Source organism: Bipolaris zeicola, assembly GCF_000523435.1.
Source record: "Bipolaris zeicola 26-R-13 unplaced genomic scaffold scaffold_108, whole genome shotgun sequence".
Lineage (NCBI taxonomy): Eukaryota > Fungi > Ascomycota > Dothideomycetes > Pleosporales > Pleosporaceae > Bipolaris > Bipolaris zeicola.
In genome coordinates, this window is record NW_006912157.1 from 1 (window position 1) to 20,352 (window position 20,352).

The following is a 20,352-nucleotide window of genomic DNA, read 5'->3' on the forward strand; positions in this document are numbered from 1 at the left end:
GGATTGAGCGAATTCTTGTGCATATTCAAAAGATAATTGAGCTACAAGGTGGTAACGAGTACATAGAGGGGAGAGACAAGCCTCGGCTAAGGCGGCCGTACATCGGATAGATTATTCTTGGCGGGACAGAACTTTTGTGAGGCACCTCCGTACCGGGAAGAAAAAAACAACAACAGCAACCACGCAGATCCCGCCGCGGACGTTGATTAATTTTCCTTTTTTTTCAACTACCTCGCTCGCTTTTTTTTCTTCGTTGGACCCCTCTACTACCTGGGTCTCGAGGCATTGAATACTTACCTACACCCCGGCGCGCGCCTCTAATTCCGCATCAACCACCCCCAACCATATAACGTATTTAGCACCAAAAACCATCTAACAATTACTCCGCTGACGCAACCTCAAGCTTGGCACAGACGACGCCCTCTCACACTATCTATAATATCCTGCAGCAGCCCGGGGTGTATACATAACGGGGGTAAATGTGATTGGTACATAGCCGGTCCACCATGCCACACCCCGAGCGCGCTCACGAGAGGCATTGGATAATCTGACCATGATCCTGGTGCTTGGGAAAGGGTTAAAAAAAAATGAGGGCTGTCGCTTGCTCACTTTCTCGCCCACAGTGTCATCATCAATGAATCAATCTTCGGTAATAACCGCAACGCGCCCGTGTATGCATGCAGTATGCGCACATAGTTGGTGTGGCGCACGGCTACTTCCTTGCAAATAGAGAGGGAAGAAGGAAGGGGAGATGAGGGAAGAAAAAAAGGGGCGGCTAAACTGCTTTTGGGGCGTGTATACTTGAAGAGCGTAGCGTATGGGGGGGTCCACGGATTAATACCGACGCGGCCTTATGGATGTTGCTACGGGACTAATTAATGCCTTGTGTGGAGGCTAAAAGAAAAGAAGGTAAGCGCGTGATGGATTGAGCGGCGACTGTTCTTGTTCTGCGTGGGGTCGTCGTAAGTAGAAAAAGAGAGACGAAGAGGAGAAAAAATTTGGCAATGAGGAGAGTCTCTCAGGCGGACACCTGCCCGTTTGAAGGGAGGAGCCGAGAAGGATTTTTGGCATCACGGGGCACTACCCACCAATTCGCATCTCAACGCCGCGCCGCGCTCCTTCGATCTCGCGACAGTTGTTAGGCGTGCAGTTCATGCTGGATGCGGCACGGCTCATAGCTGTTGGTGGTGCGGCGTACATGTGTGTGTGTGTGTGTGGCTCTGGATCGCCGGTCTAAAAGGATCGCAACCCCTGCCTTTACGGACCGTGTGTGGCTTCCTACCCCCATGTGTAGCCCAATCTCTTTGAGGAGCGCTGAGCTGAGATGGGGCGTTGGACGACAAGGCGGGAGAGATTAAGGTTGGTCCGTCTTACTCTTCAGCCTAAGCAGCGAGCAATTGCGGCTCTGATAGGTTGAGTGCCCACATATCTTACATACATATATCTTTATTGAACTGTGCCAACGCCCCATAGAGCTGGGGTTTGTGGGGACGCACTGACCGCTACCTCTTGTCGTCTGCGCTCGGCCCCGTCATCATTTGGCGGGAGTTGATTGCATGCGCCGGCAGAGAAAACAAGCACTTTCAACGTGCCCTTGAATGTGATGTTCTGATACAAACGGGACAGTCGGCGGCAATCGTGAAATCGGTTCACTGCTGTGAGATGAGCTGCTAATCGCGTATAGTATACATACTGCACGTGTTTTGTAATCGTTGCCCAAGATGCATCAATGGAAAACTCCGTCATACGACATACCGCCGGATGAAGGGTTATCCATGTTGCGAGAAGTCGAGTACCCTGCCCAACATCTCACAGCAGCGTTGGACTGCAGCCTGAAAGCTAAAAACAAAACGCTGAGTTAAGCTTCGCGGCGCAGTTTGTAGTCAGAGTTTCGTGCCTGACATGTTCACAGTCGGTAGTTATAGGTACAGTAAGTAGAATTCACATTTCGCACTTGCGTGTCAGAAGTGCTAGCGCGAGGTCTTGTTCGGTTTGAGTTTACTTCGGCATGCTAATCCGGCTATCTCGACCCTGAATCCAAGCAGTTCAAGGTTCGCGTGTAGCTCGTTGGTCTATTGTAAGCGAAACTTTCTTGCAACGACGTTTAACGACAAACCATAACGGTCTCCGATACATAGCTTACTCATTACTCTTTACCTGAAGCGGGAGGAAACGTTCTGATTCAATAAGAAGAAGATTTGCTTTCGATAAAACTCGTCGTGCCCATAGCAAATTGGGTTCCAGATGCGATATCCGCGGATGCCAAACATAGTGGGCGGGTCCTGCTCGAAACACCAGGTGGATTAGTATGTTTGTTTCTTTTCGTTGGGGAAAAGGAACGAAGGTTACAAGCGAACTTGAGTGCGAGCATCTCAATTCGGCAACCGACCTCGTACCTGACCAGCAGAAGACAAAGCTAATAGGCTCTGCTTGGTCCTTGCAAAAGCATGGGCTTTTGTCGATTCGATAATTTACTACCAATGAAAATGCAGAACCGCTGCTTGGACATTGTTCAACCTCGGGCGGTGCTGTTTCACGAAACACACGAGTAAACCCGGTCAGACGGACAGTATAGAGATGCTTGCACCGTGAAACCAGCACTCTCGTTGTCGCATCAAACCTTTGGGGTGCCTTGTATCGTAGCATGATTGCGTGGATGTCTTAGATCGGATGTGCGGGCTAGTCTTTGCCGGGCTCGTGTCGGCTTACCTATGGTAAAACATGTTTGAAAGGCACGGAACAGGCTCTTTGCTATTACTAGCACGAACACAGTGCGCTATTCGATTGAGGTTGCACAATGCTAGGATCAGCGGCCTGAGTCCGGGTGGGGGTATGGGAGTTAGGGCTCACCTTTTGCAGTTTGACAAGAAGGGCTAGCGCAGAATGCAGGTACAGATACAGGGTTCCAGCATTTGGGGGCCACGGTTGAGAAAAGAGGGATCAGCAAAGCGCAGAGAAAGCAAGCCGGGAGAAGTTTGCGCTTGTTGGACTTGCCCAGCAGCATGGCCCTGCAGCTCACGGCATTCGTTTGGTTGCTCAGCGTCTTCCGATAGGCATACGCAAAAATATACTATATTGTCGGCAAGTCAAGTGGAGATGAGCGGGTGCTACTGGGGCACAACGAAACACATTGTCAGAGACGGACGGTTGTTGGGTGTGTTTACGGCGGGTGGGCATACTAGCACGTGCGCACAGTTGGCACGGCAGGCGATACCTCCGGTGAAGGTAGTCTCGGGAAGTGCAGACTGCAGACGGCACAGTAGAGAGGTTCTCGATACTAGGCAGTTTAGGGCTGGCGCAAGCGCCATATAACCAACGTCAAGATGTCCGAAATAAACCTCCCGTAGATGGATGGATGGATGGGTGGGTGGAAGGATGGAGGCGCAGGAGGCGTGCGTAAGACGTGGATCCCGCTAAGTTGAAGTTGCGCAAAGGTGGAGGCATGGCGCAGACGCCGGCGATGTGGTGGGGGAGTACAACAACTGCAGGTCCCAAGTCGCAGGGGAGGAGGGAGGAGAACTCTTACGCAACGACGGCCGTAAGACTCTGGGTCTGTGCCTGCCTTGTGGGTCCAGTCCAGGAGCTGGGGGGAGGGGGAAGAGGGAGAGACGGACGGGCGTGGTGATAAGCGCATCCGCAGGCCAGCACACGCAGTCGAGAGGTTGCGTACTGTGCTGGGTGTACTTACAAGGGAAGTAGGTACCAAGGAAGTAAAGTGCTGTCTACGCCAAGCCCGTTTGCGCCAATCAGGGATTGCCCTTGCACGTGGGCAGCGCGTGCCGGCAGTTGGCAAGGGCACGTGACGGAACCTTCACTGCCCATGTGCAGGAACAACAGGCCAGCGCTGGGCATGCTTGGTGTGCGGCGAATTCCTTGCAGCGACGCAATGTATGTAAATAACTGTGTCCATGACATGCTGCTGCCCAGAGGAAGAAAGTATCGCTGATGCCCATGTGCAAGCACGGCGCCTGGGGGCACCATGGCGCGGCGCTATGGAGAATTTGTCGGTGTGCTGGTTGCGCGCACATGCAGCTGAGATTGGTGGCCGAGGGTGCGACGGTGCTATGTAGTGTCTTGTGCACGCCAGAACGACTCGTTCTCCCCACGCCCACGCTCGCATTCGCAGCAGAGGCACATGACCAGGGGCTTGTTGTGTCCACCACGCTGGGCAACTATGTATGTACGTGTATGTACGTTTGTGTGCCATGTACAGTAGACGACTACGTACATAGTTACGCAGATAACAGTTGTTCCAGGGTACGGTACAGCAGCCCAGGCGCGGATGACGGCCCAGACTGTCGCAGCCCTTTTTCCGACAACGACGACGGCGATGACGACTCGGACGAGGTGCTGCCATGCCCTGTCGCCGTTGATGAGACGTGTAAAGGCCTTGGGTGAGGCGGGGTATTCGAGGGTCGTATCGTCTGGTGTCGTGTCGTGTCAAGTCGTCGACGGTCACGGCATTCCGGCAGGGCTCTCTTCGGCTGTTTCACCTTGGTCCCAGGCGTAGGAAGATCTGCAGACAGGACCGTGATGACTTGTTGGCCTATGCCCGCGCGGCCAGTGATAGCCTGTCTTGCCTGATCCGATGCCTGTCACGATCCCCTTTAAACAGATCTCTTGACCTGATCACCGGCACCGCCATGGTGACATGCTGTGTCGTCTTGAGTGCACATACACGCTCTCGCATCCCAGGCGAGGCCGCCAACCGACGTTTTTGGTGCATACTCCTGCCGTTTGCTCCTCGACTATTATGTATCAACACACATGTACATAGTTAGTAGATACATTCAAAAGTGCATACTAGGCCGACTCCGAGCACAATGCGCCGTGTCCGCCTGAAAAAAAAAGCGAGGCCGGCAAGTGTTCGGCACTAAGAGCACAAATCCCCTCCCCGCCAGCGTATCGTACAGGGCAATTTACGCGTTGGGCCTAGCTTAGTCATCTCCACACACACCATCCTCACTTATCGCGACACCCACCACAACAACAACATCAACAAAAACAACGCCAACGTCGTCATAACGCGACCCGCCTCGCCCGCCATGTATGTCAGCAGCAACCTCAGCAAGCTGGTCCAGCCTCTCGCCCGAGTCGCACCGTGCCCTCGTCTTCTGGTCGCGGCAGCAGGCATGGTCGGATCCTCCTCGGTTGCACAACAGCATGCGTCCGGCTCGTAAGCAAATTGGACCTCACTTCCTTTCTGGCGCACCGGGCCTAGCGCTGGCCAGAGCAGTAACGCAGCAGATTTAACCGTTTATTTCGCTGCCACGCCCAATCAGCTTCGCCCTCCCGGGCCCCTGCGACGTTATATTGCTTAGGCCGACCTGTCGGGCCGCTTTCTTGTGTGTGCTGAGGCCCAGTAGGCCAGCATGCGACGCCGGGCCTCCCCCGTCAACGATGCCCCTGTTTCCGCTCTCCCCAGCCACTAACACACGCCCAGACGTTGTCGCTCAGCGGCAGATACCCATGTCCCTGCACTCCTTGGATGCCACTAACATGGTCGATGCGCACTGTGCACCTTTCATCCTTCTCCACATGCTCTCCGCCGCTCGACCAAGCTGCCATGTACCTACATAGTGAGATCATCCCTACTCGCTCTCCAACCTCGCCGGCCTCAAATCCTCCACCTGCTCCCGTGGCACAAGATGGAACACTCCAGATAATGTCCCCCGCTGCCCATCTCCATCTCCACCACCACCATCACACACCACGTTCCTTACCCGCTTCACTACACCTAAACGTCTTGGATCCCATACCACCGTCTGTCTCACGTGGGTCTGTGCCTTCCGCCAGCTCTTGCAACACCCACAGTCCCCGGCCACATCCTCGTCAGTTACCACACAGAGGCAGAGCCCTTTCATCAGCCTTCTTCCCGAGCCACAGTGGTCCGTGAACGCACTTTTGCATTGCCGTCTCCATCCTTAGCAAACGAGCCCACTCTTCCTTGCTAGGTCTGCATATATTACTTTGGCTCTTATTGCATCTCGACTTCTGCTCTATCCTCGTTTGCCCCGCTAGTATTCCAAGCCTTGGCCCAGGTTAGTCCTTTCGCATCACCTAAGCCTTTATCCCCTCGTCCACTTCTAACGCCTCGTGCTCCAGTGGTCCCATAATACCTGCGCATAGACCACTGACGCGTCTTGGAGCCGTATTAACCACCTGCTCAATCCTTGGTCGTCTGCGATAGGCCACGCTCTTGCATCTTTCCTGTAACCTCAATGGTTGTGGGATTAAACATCTCTTGTCGGCCACCAGTCGAGACGCGCACAGTCCAACTTGCATTGACGACCTTGTCTGGAATCTTTCTGCGCTACCACTGAACTTGCAAGACATGTTTTCGTTCCATAAGAGCGATGTCTCACGGTCTCGACAGTCATCAATCGACTCACAGGCAACTGGAACATACCCCTCTACCTTTGCTCCGGACTCTTGGCAAGACCACCGTCCCACACCTTCCTCCCATGGTGGTGCCCACTCACCCGAACAACTACACAGATTCAATCCCGCCAGGCGAAGCTCCGTCTTCAACCTGAGATCGAGGAGCAACACTGCAACCTCCCTCACACCCTCGCTACTGTCCCAACACGACATGGCTGACCATGATGCCTCGTGGCATGACTCACAATCAGGACATTCCAAGGCCCACCCTTCTACTGGATCGAGAAGATCATTGTTTCGAGGCAAGAAAGGAAAAAGACTAAGCGAAACTGGAATTGTTGGTGGTGATGATTATGAGGGAGATGCCAGTGAAAGGCGAACGTCACTTCTACGAAAAGCCAGACGAAGCGGCAATCAACCCGAAGACAGTGGTAAGTGATGTGCTATCGTCGCGTCGGCTCTTCAACCTCTTACCTTTATTGCAGGAAGCCTGATCAGCCGCATCTCCAGTCCGTTTGACTTTCAACATCTCTCACATACCGACCGACACCAGTTCGCCGCTCTTGAGCATACTGCCAATGAAAAACTAGGTCCCGGATCTTTTCCAGGACGAACCTCGCAACCCTATCAGCAAAGCTCTACGCCAACCAACGATTCCTACTTCAGCAACTTCTCTTCGGAAAACCTCCATGCAGCCGAAAACAGATCATCAGTGACATTGAGCGTCGGCTCATCGCCTGGTAGCCCTCAAGCAACCTTTGCTGCTGACAATGCTCCCCAGTTCTCAAACTCGCGACGGCCACTCCGACTAGCCAGGTCGATAGAAAGCTTCTCCCAGCCTGGCGTCAGCCCCCGCAAATACAGTCTCACGACGCCGCCTGTGCCAACAACCCGCATCCCCCTAGACCCCGCCTCTGAAGATAAGATGTCCGCTGCGCGCAGACTGTCTCGACACAAGCGAGAGTCTGGTATCTGGGACTCTTTCTCACTGTCTGCTGGAACCACTCCAGATCCTCTTCCAGAGATTGAGGAAGACACATCCTATTTTGGCCATGCTTTGACAACACCCGACGATTCTGCCATCCATGCGGCCACGCCCCCATTTAGCCCTAGTCTTGCCGACGTTGCTGAGGAACCAGAGCGCTTTGTTAGCCCAAGACCTGCACCGCAACCACCTCTGAGAACACCAAGCTCGCCAAAATCGTCGTATTTCGGATCATTCTCCTTCCAGAACCAACAGTCGCCCCCAAGCAACAGGACGAACCCTCGAGCCCAATTCGATGTCTCGCCGAGAGCAGAGCCATCTCATTCGCGATCCTCATCACAGCAGTCTGACACATTGGGCTCTTCTAACTTCGCCCGCAGAAGGTCCGTTCGAAGGCCTTCTCACCGCCGTCAATCCAACACGTGGCGCGCAATTGAGGAGTCATGGGAAGAAGACGTCGACTACATCTATGACAATGCACTGGAAGCTGAATGCGATTTGGAGTGGGATCGTGCATCTGACCATGGCGCCGACGACGCACAAGTCCCAGCTATTGCATACGCACACAACCACCGCGAATCTCGAGTAATTCCTGTCGATCGCGAGAACCGTCTGCCCGTCAATTTCCGCTCTTCTCTGCTCGTCCCTAGCACAAACAGTATACCGGAACTTGATCCTACTTCTGCGATATCTACCTCCACACTCAGCACGGGACTACCTACCACGCCATCTGATCTCTATAGCGCCAATCACTACGGCCACGAGACGGGTTTCATCCTCAGTCCATCTCTGTTGGTGCCCCAGGAGTATAAGGATACCCGGGATGTTACCTATGAGGATCTCCTGGACGAGTATGCTGGATCAGACCGTCACTTTCCAATGCTTGACAATGGCCGGAGCACCACCAGTTCCGCGCGCAGCAGTCACGTCCGGCTCAGTAGGCGAAGTTCGTATGATAGCAGCTTGATGTCTTCCATTCAAGGCTCTGGTCTCTGGAGCTCACCCGTTCGGCGCTCAGCAAGCTCCGCAGGAAGTGTACCCGAGCTGGTGCCTTCTCGCCGTAACCGAAAAGAACTCGGTGTTAGTCTGATTGGAGATCAACTCTCTGATCAGATTGCATCCCTGCGTGAAGACAACGAGGACGATGATATCACCCCGCCAGGACATGCCTTTGAAGGACGCACTTTTTTCGCTTCAGACGATGAAGCGCCACAGGACGAGAAACGATCCTCGAGCCGCATCGAGACAGACGTCAAGACGTCCCTGGACCTCGCCCGCCGTGGCTCGCAGCGTGCCAACCACTTAACTGCCGACGAAGAGCTGGAGGCATCACTCGACGTTGCTCGTCAGGACTCAAAACGCTCCATGCGCACATCGGCACGCACACACAAATCAGTCCTCTCTGATGGCGCAGCCAAACTTCTCGCCACTGCCTCTAATGTCGAAGAAAAACCAACTAAACCACGAAGCCGTGCAGCGACTACATCCCAACCCCGCTCGCCTATGCTCAGGCTTTTCCCCCAACCACCACGACCAGTATAAAAATTTGCTCGAATGTATTTACTACATTGCATTTTATCTACTCTACAGCCCAGGAGGCTCATGCGGTAGAACTAGCTGCATTTATACTAAGCAGCTACGACAACCCCCATACATTCTGTGTATATATTTACGACTTACGTTGTTTCCTTCTCTCACGATCTACTGGCACATTTATCATCGGAAGATCACAAGGGTTGGGCGTTTTTTTTCACCATCAGTCATCTCCTCCAGTACACTTGGACATTTCCTTTTTTGTCTTATTTCCATCGGCTCATTCTGAGTGCATTGTGTCGGCGCATCCCACTTCATTTCTTCGCGCTGTCCCATAGATCTGTTTTGTCAAAGCTCGGAACCTCAACCTCATCCTTCCCTTTCTTTTGTCTACGGCAAGATGTTTTGTTTATATTAGAGGCACCGGGAGATAATCATTATTCGTGTTCAGGACGAGGGTCGATGAATCGACCTTTCTCGTTCGGGGACAGATTGCGACGCTACGTCGCAAATTATATTGCATCACTTTAAACCAAAAATCAAACCATTACACTGATTAACCACCAGTAAACAAGCTTTGTTGATTGCCTCGAACATTTGAGATGGATCTCCAGATTGACTTGCATGTGCACCTCGCGACGTGAATTGCTGCTACTCAGCCTGTTACAAATATCCCTTCTTGTTTGCGCCACTGTTTCAACACCTACTTGGATATACGTGCCATTTGATGACATCAGGCTGTCGCGTGAAACTCGTTACTAGCCGGTGAGAACTCTATCTTAGATCGCCGTTTTCCTGAGTAAACAAGGGCAAAACAAGCAAAACAGACAGACTGCGCTACGTACTACTACTACCGGGCTTTAGACCAACGTCTCTTTACTACTTAGCAGAATAGTAAGTCGCGAGGCGGATTCACACACTACGTATCCACCCTTTTCCCTCCCCCCCCCCAAATGACACACAAACAAAGGCAACTTGTTTACATCGGACATACCATAGTACTAGATTTACCGTCCGCGCACGTCCTGACTATGTACAATAACAGCCCCCCAACTGCCGCCGTCTAAAATCCAGTCTGCGCAACACAAACTTTTTAAAACTACGCATCCTGACAGCTATTTTTGGCGCCTGCCTTTTGTTTCATAGTAAGGATAGGCAGGCAGCGTTGGAGGGGAAACAGATAGTACGTAGTTATGATATGATATGATATCACGCACGAATCGAAAATCAATAGAAATGAATAGATTGAAGGGCATTTTGTAAACTAGGTGCGAGATCAGGGATAACCCTGTGGTGGAAATACCAAGGTGCCACCAGAGCTAACTACTAAGTACGTGGGAACATCTGGGTGAACTGCTCGTTTGTTTATGGCTTCCCCCCCCCTTCTTCCCTTGGACTGGGAGTTTTGACAGCGGACTAATTCTGCGGAACAAGGGGGGCGAGGGGGTGATGCATGAACCCTACCTCGATTTTCTATGTTTTGTTCGGCTGGGTAAGGGGGGGAAAGAGGGATGGCTGGTCGAAATTTTTCTTGTTAATGCGCAGATAAAGGTAAAAATGGTTGAGGGGTGTTCCCTGGATGTTGGGTGCCAAGGGTTATGCTTGTAGGTAACTTAAGAACCGAGTGAGTACTTTAGTGTAGCAGGCATGCATGGTCCGTGATTCGTCGGGCTTTTTGCGATGGTAAGTTGGGTGGTTATTGAAGTTTTCTAGGGCAGAGGGGTGCGAGGGGTGGTGTGGGTGGAGGGTGGATTGGGGAGTTAGGAATAGGAATGTGGTGGGATTGGGCTGGGAGGGGGAAGGGGGATGTGGGGCTAGCGCCAAGGTGGTGGTGAGGATAATGTTGAGGTGATATGGAAGTGGAGGTTGGAACAGAAGGGAGAGAGAAGGTGGTACGAATGGAGAAGAGGCCTGAATAGGATATTTTCCCACAGCCGGTACGGTGCTGAGTAGCTGGGCGCACGGGTGGTGCCGGCGTATTTTTGCGTAGGCGAGTAAAGGCGACGATTGTCATGTTAACTAGCTTTGTAGTCTTATTCGCCTTGAGCTTCTTTAATCGCCGTGTCATTGTGTTGTATCCACCTGCGGTGCTATTCCAACGTAATGCTCATGCGCAAAGTGGGGATGTCGGCAATGACTACATCGGAGGTACTATTTAGGAAAGAAATTGATCGAGTAAAAAAAGAAGCGCAGAGATCCGAGCCGGGCGACAACCCGAAGCGAGAGGATCGTCCCGGTAAACAAAAAAGTAGGGCAGAGGAGTCAGAGCTATGAGATCCCAGTACGCTCACGTGTCATGCCGTCGTTGGGGAACAGTGTCCCTTATAGCACGCGTGCTATAGGCGAGGGGTCCGGCGGGAATTGTATATTGTCAGGTGCTAAGTGCTTGCTTGCTGACGTGTGGGTCGATCAATACTTTCCTCTTTTTTTATCCGGATCCTGCTGTCCGGGATCGACTGGCTGGTAGAAAATGTGGGTAGATGAGGGATGGGTCCTTGGCTGTGAAGCGAGTATGATCCTGGGATTTGGGCGCATCGGCGAGCCCGCGCGCGCGTGTGCGCTTGGATCTGTGGCGGTGTGCGTATGTGGGAATACGGATGTGAAGGAATATGATCGGTGTGTAGAAGTGTGATGGATTCGTATACGGGAAAATGCCGGGATTCCGTTGTAAAAGAGGGGGGAGCAGTAGGCTGAATGGCCGAAACAGGCAGAAGATGAAATGAAGCTTTGTGTTTGTACTCTTCAAGTTTGGCTATTCAGGCTGTTTTTCGAGACGCCGCTTTGCTTCATCAACGAGGTTTTGGCGTTCTATAGTGGGTGCGTAGTCGAAATTCTTGGCTGGAAGTGAGAGTATCTTGACTCGCGCGTGGCCAGGCATTGTATCATCTTCTTCCAAGAATACTACAACGGCAGCACTCTTTTCCGCAACATCCATTTGCTTCCGTGGCTTCTTGTCAGCTTTTGGGTCAAAGTCAACGCTGATGCCTGAAGAACGAAGATCCCGCGCAATAGCCATGCGTTGTGCGACCAGTCCAGCGCTGTCAGATGCAATGACGATCCAGACATCAACTTTGCCTTTTTGAGCCCTCCCAGCATTCTGCTTTAGGCCTTTGAGTATAGCAAGGATCCGATCAATGCCAAACGATATTCCCACGCATGGGACGTCACGGCTGCTGAACATACCTGCAAGATTGTCATACCGGCCCCCGGCAGCAATGCTGCCAACCGAAGTGTCTGACTGATTTTGCACGACAATCTCGTATATCAGGCCAGTGTAATAATCCAATCCTCGAGCAAGCGATAGGTCGAATTGAATGTATTTGGTAACGTCGTATGCTATGAGGTATTGGATGAGCAACTCCATCTCTTTCACACCTTGTTGTACGTCCTTGTTTGTCGACAAGAGCGCATCTGATTTGAGGAACGCCAAAGTTGAGGTGACATCTGATGCTGTATCGCGCAGCACGTATTCAGCTAATTTATCAGCGAGACCAGCATCCAGTCCTTTCTCTTCCATCTCTTTCTTGACTTCTCCCCAAGGTAACTTATCGAGCTTGTCGACTGCCGAGCTGATAGGCCGCACCAAAGCTTCAGGGACACCCACAGCTGTGAACATGCCATTCAAAATGAGGCGGTGGTTGAGCCTGATCACAATAGGCAGCCCAAGGGCCTCGAAGACCTCAGCTGCAATACAAATGACCTCTGAGTCTGGTACCATCAAGTCGCATTGGCCGGCGTAGTCAAAGTCGCATTGGAAGAACTCGCGCATACGGCCCTGCTTCAATGCTGGCTGGTCCCTACGATAGACCTTGCCGATTTGGAATCGCTTGATGGTTCGGATGTTGTTCATACCAAGCCAGCGAGCGAACGGCACAGTCAAGTCGTAGCGCAGGGCACAGATCTCACCACCTTGATCTTGCAAGTCATAGATCAATTTGGTATCCTCTCCATATTTTCCAGTCAAGTAAGTCTTCAGTTCAAATGCTGGTGTATCTATCTCTTCGCCGCCGTGAAGCCGGAACACCTTGCGAATCTGGTCAAAGGTGTGGTTGCGCAGAGCGATGTCTTCTCCATGCCAGTCTCGAGTGCCTTTGGGCGTTTTGAGCTGAGGTGCCATATTTGAGGTTCTTTTATACTGGAGTACTTCTGGAAGAGATTCTGAATATTAAGCGCACTACAGAGTGTATGGTGTTAAGGTGATGTGACAGAATGTATGCGTAGATGTGATGAGTCAGAATTTCAGGTTCTGAAGGCAACCTTGGCATCGTTGCCAGCCGCGAAGTGAAGACATTACAACTCAATCCATGGGTCAATGCAGAAGCAGCTTTCGGCCTTGCCCATTGTTTCTATTTGTTTTGTCTCTTGCTAAATGGACATTTGATATTAGGTTCCGCAACCGTTGTTCTGATAAACGCCTAGCCACTCGTATGCTCAGTATATAGGGAAGCGCATTCACATATCCGTACGAAGTGTATTTTTGAAGGTCGACCAATTTCTAGGACGGTAGAGGGGAAATGTAATAATATAGGGTCGTCTCGAGTGTGATCAACACACAAACCCACTGTCAGCGAATACACAAACGTGGTTGGACGATCTGCCATGCCTAACCAGCGCCGGACGAGCCGAGTGCTTATCTCCGTTGGCGGACGACGTCATCCGTATCATTTGCCACCTCCACTGCCAACCACCTCATGCCATTCCTTTCAAAAGGCCAGGCATTAGCTCTACCCATCCCGAGATCTAGAGCAGAAATCGACACCAAAAACCCATCAACTATGGTCTTCCGGATAGGCCGCCTCGGGCTGCGAAAACTGCTCGTGCTCACATCCGCGGGCTTCCTGTTTGTTACATTCATCTTCCTCCTAACACCTATTATATCACCGCTCCCACCATATACTGGTCCCTACGAGGTGGGAATATTGGATATCGAGACCCCAGTTGAGAAAAGAGTCATTCATGATGCGATCCTCAAGGCTACGGGCGACAAGGCCTTTGAACTGGATACGCTAGCCATCACCTTATACTACCCTTCTTCATTGCCTCGAGCGCCACCTTCTCAGCGACCCTGGGCTCGGCCTTGGCTTCCGCAGCCTGTAGGACTTATTGGCGAGGGCTACGCGCGGCTTGCGGGGGTTCCCAGGCTTTCTTCAGTTTTCACATCTGCACTATGGCTGTTTGGATCTAGTACGGTCATCCCGGGTGTAGTTGATGCACCCATCTTGTCAAGTGCCCAGTATGTTCTGGGAACGAAGAGCAATAGTGCTGCTGAATTTGAAAAGATGATGAGTGCTGCCGAGCAAGAGCATCAGGAGTTGAAGCGTGACGGTAAGCTTGATGCTTTGCCTTGTATGGTATTTACGCACGGCATGGCCGGTATGAGCCAGAGTTATGCGCACTACCTTGGCAGTATCGCAAGTCACGGATACGTTGTTGCTGCTGTTGAACACCGCGATGGCAGCGGTCCCGGCACAATCATCCATCATCCCGATGGAAAAGAAGAAAAAGTATGGCACATGAAACTCGAGGACCTAGAAGCCAACCCACCCATGACTGAGCTTGATCTCAAAGCCGCCCAACTCAACTACCGCGAGGCAGAAATCAGCGAGACAATCAAGCTCTTCGCAAAACTCAACGCAGGCGAAGCCCCAGTCGTAAACCTCAAACCCGACTCCCCCCGCAACGCCCTCCCAGGCTTCAAAAACCGACTAAACCTCTCCGCCGTCACAGTCGGCGGTCACTCGTACGGCGCAACAGGCGCCATGCAAGCCCTCAAATCCGCAGGCACAAAAGCCATGCCCATCAACGGCGGCATCGCCCTCGACCCAGGCAAAGGCTCCGGCCCCCTCAACAAAGACATCGACGTGCCCCTCCTCGTCATGCAAAGCGGCGAGTGGACCGAACAGCAAACTCACTTTTACGATCAAGGCTGGCACTTTAACGTAGTCAAGAATATTGTCGATAGCATCAAGCAAGGTTGGTTCATGACGTTAAGCGGCACTGCACATCCCTCTTGCACCGATGCCCCGCTCATTGTGCCGCTGATTATGAAGCTGGTATCTGGGACTACGCTTGATAGTAGGACGGCGCTGCACGAGTATATCGATGCTTCTGTGGCTTTTCTCGAGTACTTGCGTACGGGTAAGAAGGCGGGAGTGCTGGAGAGTGCGGTGACGAATGCGAAGGGCCCGTTTTTGGAGGATGCGACGAGGGAGACGGTTAAGGGGCCGCATGGGGCAAAGTGGGAAGTGCATGTTGTGCCTGACGAGGAGTAGAATATTTGTTTGGTTAGTTGAGGACGTGGTGTACGAATGTAGATGTAATAATATTTCCTTTGAATCTAACGGTTTATTTGCTAATGGCATCCCCATCACTCAAACACATTTCTTCTCAATGTCTTAATGAACATGCTTATATATGAATACAAATCAATTGACTAAGTAAGGAACCATCTTTTACAAAGACTACATATGATTCGTAAATGGCATTAGGATGCAGGGCTAAACCGAGACAAACAGGTATGGAGAAGAGGGTCGAGGGTATAATACTGCAAATGCACAAGAGAGGGCTCGAATATGCAGATCAAAGGGGGGGGGCGGGCAAAAGCCAACATGTCAGATGCAAGTAAGAACTGGCGACCAGGTCTTGACCAGTTTTAGAAGATGCGAAAGGGCAAAGGAAAAAAATGAAGAAGGAAAAAAGAGTAAGGTCACCGACCCCAAAACCCACTGAAGCGGTTATTAGCACCCCTTCCGCCTACTACACTGCCGCCACCGCCCCCTCTCGGTCTAGGCTGCGGCTTCTTCCGCTTTTCCAATCTCTTACAACTAACATCTGCCTTGACCATCATAAAACTCTGATCGAAAACATGACCGTTAGCATTCCCGCATCTCTCAAGCGCAGGCGCAAGAGCCAGCTCTACTCTTCGGCCTCGGGGATTATCACTGCTGCCGTAGCCGCCGCCCATGTCGTCCGAGTCATCGTCGTAGACGTCTTCCATTTCGCTGTCGTAGTAGCCGTAACCCCAGTACTGGTCTTTCTTGCCGCCGGTAAAAGTGACGAAGCGGTAGTCGGCGCGCTGACGCTTCATTTTGAGATCGAGGGCTACGGAGGCCGAGACAATTGTTCCTAGTTGCTCCTTGCCTGCGCTCAGGGAGCGGGTAGCCCACGGGCGTAGCTTGTGGCGCATGCGACTGCAGAAGCGGGATATTTGTTTTAGCACGGGTGTTGCGTCAAAGGTAGGGCGCCATTTGCCGTCGACTTGTGGGACAAGAAGGTTCACGGTCAGCGAGCGCCATCGGTGGTACTCTTCGGCTTCGGCTTCGTTCTTGACGGCTGTGCATCTGTTAGTGTCGCATGTCGAATGAGCAAGATAAGAGACCATACCCTTTCGTAGCGTATCATTAATATCTCGTAATTTCTTGTCGCCCAATTTTCCTGCCCAGACGTATCCACTCCCTTTTTGCCAATTGTTGAAAATCTTTTGTTGTAATCGCATCCATACATATGCTTGTATGAGAAGAGGCCGATCTTCAGGGTCCTTGAGGTAGACGTGGTAGTTGTCGGTAAGGTTCCCAAAGAGCTCTCTCGCTCTGGTAAGATAGGGTCGCTTGTTCGAGGTCCTGATGGGGCCGCTAAAGTACTCTTCACTCCAGTTGCGTATCTCGTGGCGTAGAGCAAAGAGCTCCTCTATCAGTGTATCCTCTTCTGTCCTGTACAGCTTGGAGCCTCTGGTCGAGGTGCCATTGGCACCCATGCTCTTCCGCTGCAGCTCCTTCCTCAGCGCATCACGCTCTTTTGTAAGCTGGTAGAAGCGCTGGACAAGCTCATCTTGGCTGTTCCCTCGCGATGCGCTCTGGCGTGACGGGCTCTTGAGCGGCACATTCGGGCTGACTTTTCCGCCAGATCGCTGGGGGCGGGGCGATGGCGTGCTTGAATCTTCTGAAGATGATTCTGCTGAGGTGGCTGTGATCTTTTCAAACATCAATGGTGGTATGTACTGCGTCTTTCGTCTTTGCCTGGGGATTAGGACTTCCTCGTCAGACCACTCGTCGCCTACTTCTGGGAAGGGATAGCCCTGCTGTTCGGTGGGAGGCATGTCGGAGGAAGATTTGGATTGGGAGGATGGAGGGTGAATGACCTCGGCGGAGGGGCAGGTCAGTTTGAGCGACTTGAGAGTAGAATCGCGTACGTCTATAGATGCGACCAGGTTAGCAGGTTATGCTATGTGTGTATAGTCCAACAGCTCTAATGCCCACCGCACCACACGCACCAGGAGAAAGAGTGGCCATGTCAACGAAGGGCGAGCATCTTGTTTGGAGGAGTAGTAGTAGTAGTAGCAATAGCAATAGTGTCGCGGGCGGTGAAGCTGTGAGGGCGATGTCAGTGTGCAGTTGCCGTCGGGGTCAGCTGCGAGGATTTGCAGCGGGGCCGGTGAATTGAACGAAGCAGAAGCATGCAAGATGCAAGATGCATTGTTGGGCACGCCCTCGGGCAGGACGAGAGAGGCCGTATGGCCAAGGCAAGCTTTTGCAGCTGGCCGGTCCCAGCCTCTCTGCTGGACAGGAGCCCTGGCGGTTCGGCGCCAACCACTCAGCTTCCAATGCGACGGGACAAGCTGTGTGCATTCACACCAGTGACGTGTGACGACCTGGGGGATACATGCAGGCGGCGGGGACGGGAGAGACAATCGGGAAAGGTCGCGAAGAGGCTGGGGCGTCATTCGCTTCCTTAGCCGGTTCTTTCTTCACCTCTCCCCCCATACCCATGCAGTCGACCCAGCCCACGTGCTTCCGCAAAGTACCCACGTCTTATCACTACCCACGCCAGCTGCCATTCACAGCTACATGTCACTCGCCTCGGCCAGGTTGTGCAGTGACATTGCGTCCGCATTGCTTGCAAAACTACCACCCCCGGCCAAGCTCAACCATTAGTCCCAAGCGTCAGCCACCACTAGGCTCGCCCCGCGCAGCCTTCACACTCTAGCTGGCCCACGCTAGGTTCGTGCCAACGTCATGGCTTGAGATGATAGCCGCCTTCTTTGTCCTCTTCTCTGCCAGCTGTTTCAAAGTCAGGTGGCGCTATATGCTTAGCTCCAGCAGCTGGGAATGGCCAGGAACATGGACCAAAACCCATTGGATATCCTCCACCAAGCACGCTAAGACCAATACTGACACGCCATCCGAAAACGGTTGGAAAAGCAACCCCACTTATTGATTTTGATATCTGCAGGCCACCAGGGGATACGTTCAAGAAGGAAAAAACAACAAGACCCCCCGGCACGGCAGTGTTCCGGCATTCGTTGTCGAGGGGTTCCATGGTAGCATGCTGCTGTGATGACATCCCGTTGCTCTGATCTTCAGATACGAAAGAATCTAGACTGCCTCCAAGGATATGAGGGTCATCCGTACCATGTTTACGTGTTTCTCCCTTGCACTGTACCGCAAAAAGAAACTAGATTGCAAACAGTCATCGGTATATTCAGAAATTAGTCTACTAAACTCAAATGCTAACACAAACATCAAAGACACTTAACGCCATTGTCCAAACCCGGTAATGATGCAACACTCCACCACCCTAGGTCATGTTTCCAATCATCTCTCACGCATTCATACTACTTTTCGTTAGCCAACCATTCCTCGGAAAAAGCGCGGACATACTCACTTTATACAGATTGTCTTGGCCTCCAGATAACTCATCAAACCCACCTTTCCACCCTCTCTCCCAAGCCCACTCTGCTTAGAGCCACCCATGGGTGCCTCAAGACCCGCCGTCTGCGACGTGTTGATATTCACCATGCCTGATCGAATCTTCTTGGCTATCCGCAGTGCCCGCGGGACAGAAGCCGTGAACACGCAAGCAGACAGGCCATAGTTTGTATCGTTTGCCATGCGAATCGCCTCTTCCTCCGTCTTGAACGTGCGGATAGTGATGACTGGCCCAAAAATCTCTTCGCGATAGATGCGAGCATCGTCGCCTGGGTTGACGAAAATGGTCGGCTCAACGTAAAACCCGTTGATGCCTTTTCGTACTCCGCCAGTGACTAGTGACGCTTCTTTCTTGCCAATCTCGATAAACTCCATCACACGTTCGAATTGCTTGCTATCAGCCAGTGGACCGTACATGATGCCTTGCTGCTCGGGGTGTCCCATAATGTTGCTGAGTTGCTCGAAACGTATCTTGAGTTGTGCAATGAAGTCGTCGATAATGTCTTCTTGCACAAAGGTACGACTGGCTGCGACGCAAGCCTGACCGCTGTTCATGAGGAAGTTTTGGCTGTGGTGTTGGAGGGCGTTTTCAATGTCTGCATCTGCAAAGATGAGCGATGGTGATTTTCCGCCGAGTTCGAGCGTGACACGCTTGAGGTTGCTGGATGAAACATTAGTATTGGACTTTTTGAACTTGATCAGATCAAGCAACTTACCTCTGGGCCGCGAGTTCCTGGACCTTCTTGCCTGCAAAAACGGAGCCGGTAAAACCGATCTTGTCAATGTCCATGTGGCCGGCCATAGCAGCACCTACTTTTCCATCTCCAGTAATGATGTTGATGACACCCGGTGGAAAACCAGCTTCCTTGACCAGCTCGCCTACTTGGATGAGTCCGATAGGACTCTTCTCAGACCCCTTGTAAACAATCGTGCACCCAGTAGCCACAGCAGGAGCAACTTTGAGCGCAAAAAACATCATAGCACCATTCCAGGCTCCAATACCGGCACAAACTCCAACAGGCTCATACTCGACAATCTATCTCTCCATTAGCATATTCTCTCTCTATCAACAAAAAAAGAGTCGCGGATCCAACAAACCTTGTAAATCCCATCCACCTCCGGCCACTGCTCCCCAGGCACCTTATCCGTCCAACCCGCCATATACCTAAAATAATCCGACCCGAGCTTGTACATCCACTGCGTAATCATGACCGGCTGGCCCATACACTTTGCCTCCCACGCACTGAGCTCCACGGCGTGCTTGTCGAGCAAGTCGGCAAAGCGGTACATGACTTGCATGCGCTGCTTGGCTGTCCATGTGGACCATTCGCCTTGGAATGCGGCGCGGGCTGCTGCGACGGCTGTGTCTACGTCGGCGAGGGAGGCGGCTTGGATGCCGTCTAGAACGAGGGATTCATCGTGGGGGGAGTGGATTGAAAGGGTTTCGGTGGAGGTGGAGTTGATGTACTGGTGGGGTGTTAGTTGGGTGGATGGGGGGATATGTGTCTGGGGTTAATGTACTTCGTTGTTGATGAAGAGGCCTTTTTGAACCATTGTGATTGGCGTGTAGAGTGTTTGGTTGGGGTTGATGTTTGGTTGAAGATGTGGTTGAGGATATGTACTGTATGGTCGATGTTTATGCTTGAGTATACAAATTTCGCTCTGTTGATGTGTTGTAACTTGTAAATAGTGAATCTCAAGACTGAATGCATCTCTCTTTCACACGGACACCAGCTATTATATACCTGT

The 20,352-nt window shown here is 52.1% G+C and overlaps 8 protein-coding genes across 8 annotated transcripts; 3 read left to right on the forward strand and 5 right to left on the reverse strand.

The window, feature by feature from the left end:
* Positions 1-3,107: 3,107 nt before the first annotated feature.
* On the reverse strand, positions 3,108-3,634 carry COCCADRAFT_37991 (uncharacterized protein; the record flags this gene model as incomplete). Its single annotated transcript, XM_007715516.1, has 2 exons — positions 3,108-3,292; positions 3,454-3,634. The coding sequence occupies 2 exons, from the start codon at positions 3,632-3,634 to the stop codon at positions 3,108-3,110; spliced, it is 366 nt and encodes a 121-aa protein (XP_007713706.1).
* A 177-nt stretch (positions 3,635-3,811) lies between these two features.
* COCCADRAFT_27393 (uncharacterized protein) lies at positions 3,812-5,165 on the reverse strand (the record flags this gene model as incomplete). Its single annotated transcript, XM_007715512.1, has 5 exons — positions 3,812-4,172; positions 4,229-4,424; positions 4,494-4,625; positions 4,679-4,748; positions 4,956-5,165. 5 exons carry the CDS (start codon positions 5,163-5,165, stop codon positions 3,812-3,814), a joined length of 969 nt encoding a protein of 322 aa, XP_007713702.1.
* A 323-nt stretch (positions 5,166-5,488) lies between these two features.
* COCCADRAFT_37993 (uncharacterized protein) lies at positions 5,489-5,896 on the forward strand (the record flags this gene model as incomplete). Its single annotated transcript, XM_007715517.1, has 1 exon — positions 5,489-5,896. One exon carries the CDS (start codon positions 5,489-5,491, stop codon positions 5,894-5,896), a length of 408 nt encoding a protein of 135 aa, XP_007713707.1.
* Positions 5,897-6,334: 438 nt separating this feature from the next.
* Positions 6,335-8,908, forward strand: COCCADRAFT_27394 (uncharacterized protein; the record flags this gene model as incomplete). The annotated part of the gene is made up of 2 exons (XM_007715513.1): positions 6,335-6,812; positions 6,867-8,908. 2 exons carry the CDS (start codon positions 6,335-6,337, stop codon positions 8,906-8,908), a joined length of 2,520 nt encoding a protein of 839 aa, XP_007713703.1.
* A 2,743-nt stretch (positions 8,909-11,651) lies between these two features.
* On the reverse strand, positions 11,652-13,016 carry COCCADRAFT_99860 (uncharacterized protein; the record flags this gene model as incomplete). The annotated part of the gene is made up of 2 exons (XM_007715518.1): positions 11,652-12,430; positions 12,500-13,016. 2 exons carry the CDS (start codon positions 13,014-13,016, stop codon positions 11,652-11,654), a joined length of 1,296 nt encoding a protein of 431 aa, XP_007713708.1.
* Positions 13,017-13,674: 658 nt separating this feature from the next.
* On the forward strand, positions 13,675-15,171 carry COCCADRAFT_99864 (uncharacterized protein; the record flags this gene model as incomplete). The annotated part of the gene is made up of 1 exon (XM_007715519.1): positions 13,675-15,171. The coding sequence occupies one exon, from the start codon at positions 13,675-13,677 to the stop codon at positions 15,169-15,171; it is 1,497 nt and encodes a 498-aa protein (XP_007713709.1).
* A 434-nt stretch (positions 15,172-15,605) lies between these two features.
* COCCADRAFT_37997 (uncharacterized protein) lies at positions 15,606-17,187 on the reverse strand (the record flags this gene model as incomplete). The annotated part of the gene is made up of 3 exons (XM_007715520.1): positions 15,606-16,231; positions 16,283-17,089; positions 17,169-17,187. The coding sequence occupies 3 exons, from the start codon at positions 17,185-17,187 to the stop codon at positions 15,606-15,608; spliced, it is 1,452 nt and encodes a 483-aa protein (XP_007713710.1).
* A 1,309-nt stretch (positions 17,188-18,496) lies between these two features.
* COCCADRAFT_6211 (uncharacterized protein) lies at positions 18,497-20,157 on the reverse strand (the record flags this gene model as incomplete). Its single annotated transcript, XM_007715502.1, has 5 exons — positions 18,497-18,509; positions 18,560-19,264; positions 19,320-19,639; positions 19,702-20,070; positions 20,125-20,157. The coding sequence occupies 5 exons, from the start codon at positions 20,155-20,157 to the stop codon at positions 18,497-18,499; spliced, it is 1,440 nt and encodes a 479-aa protein (XP_007713692.1).
* Positions 20,158-20,352: the final 195 nt, after the last annotated feature.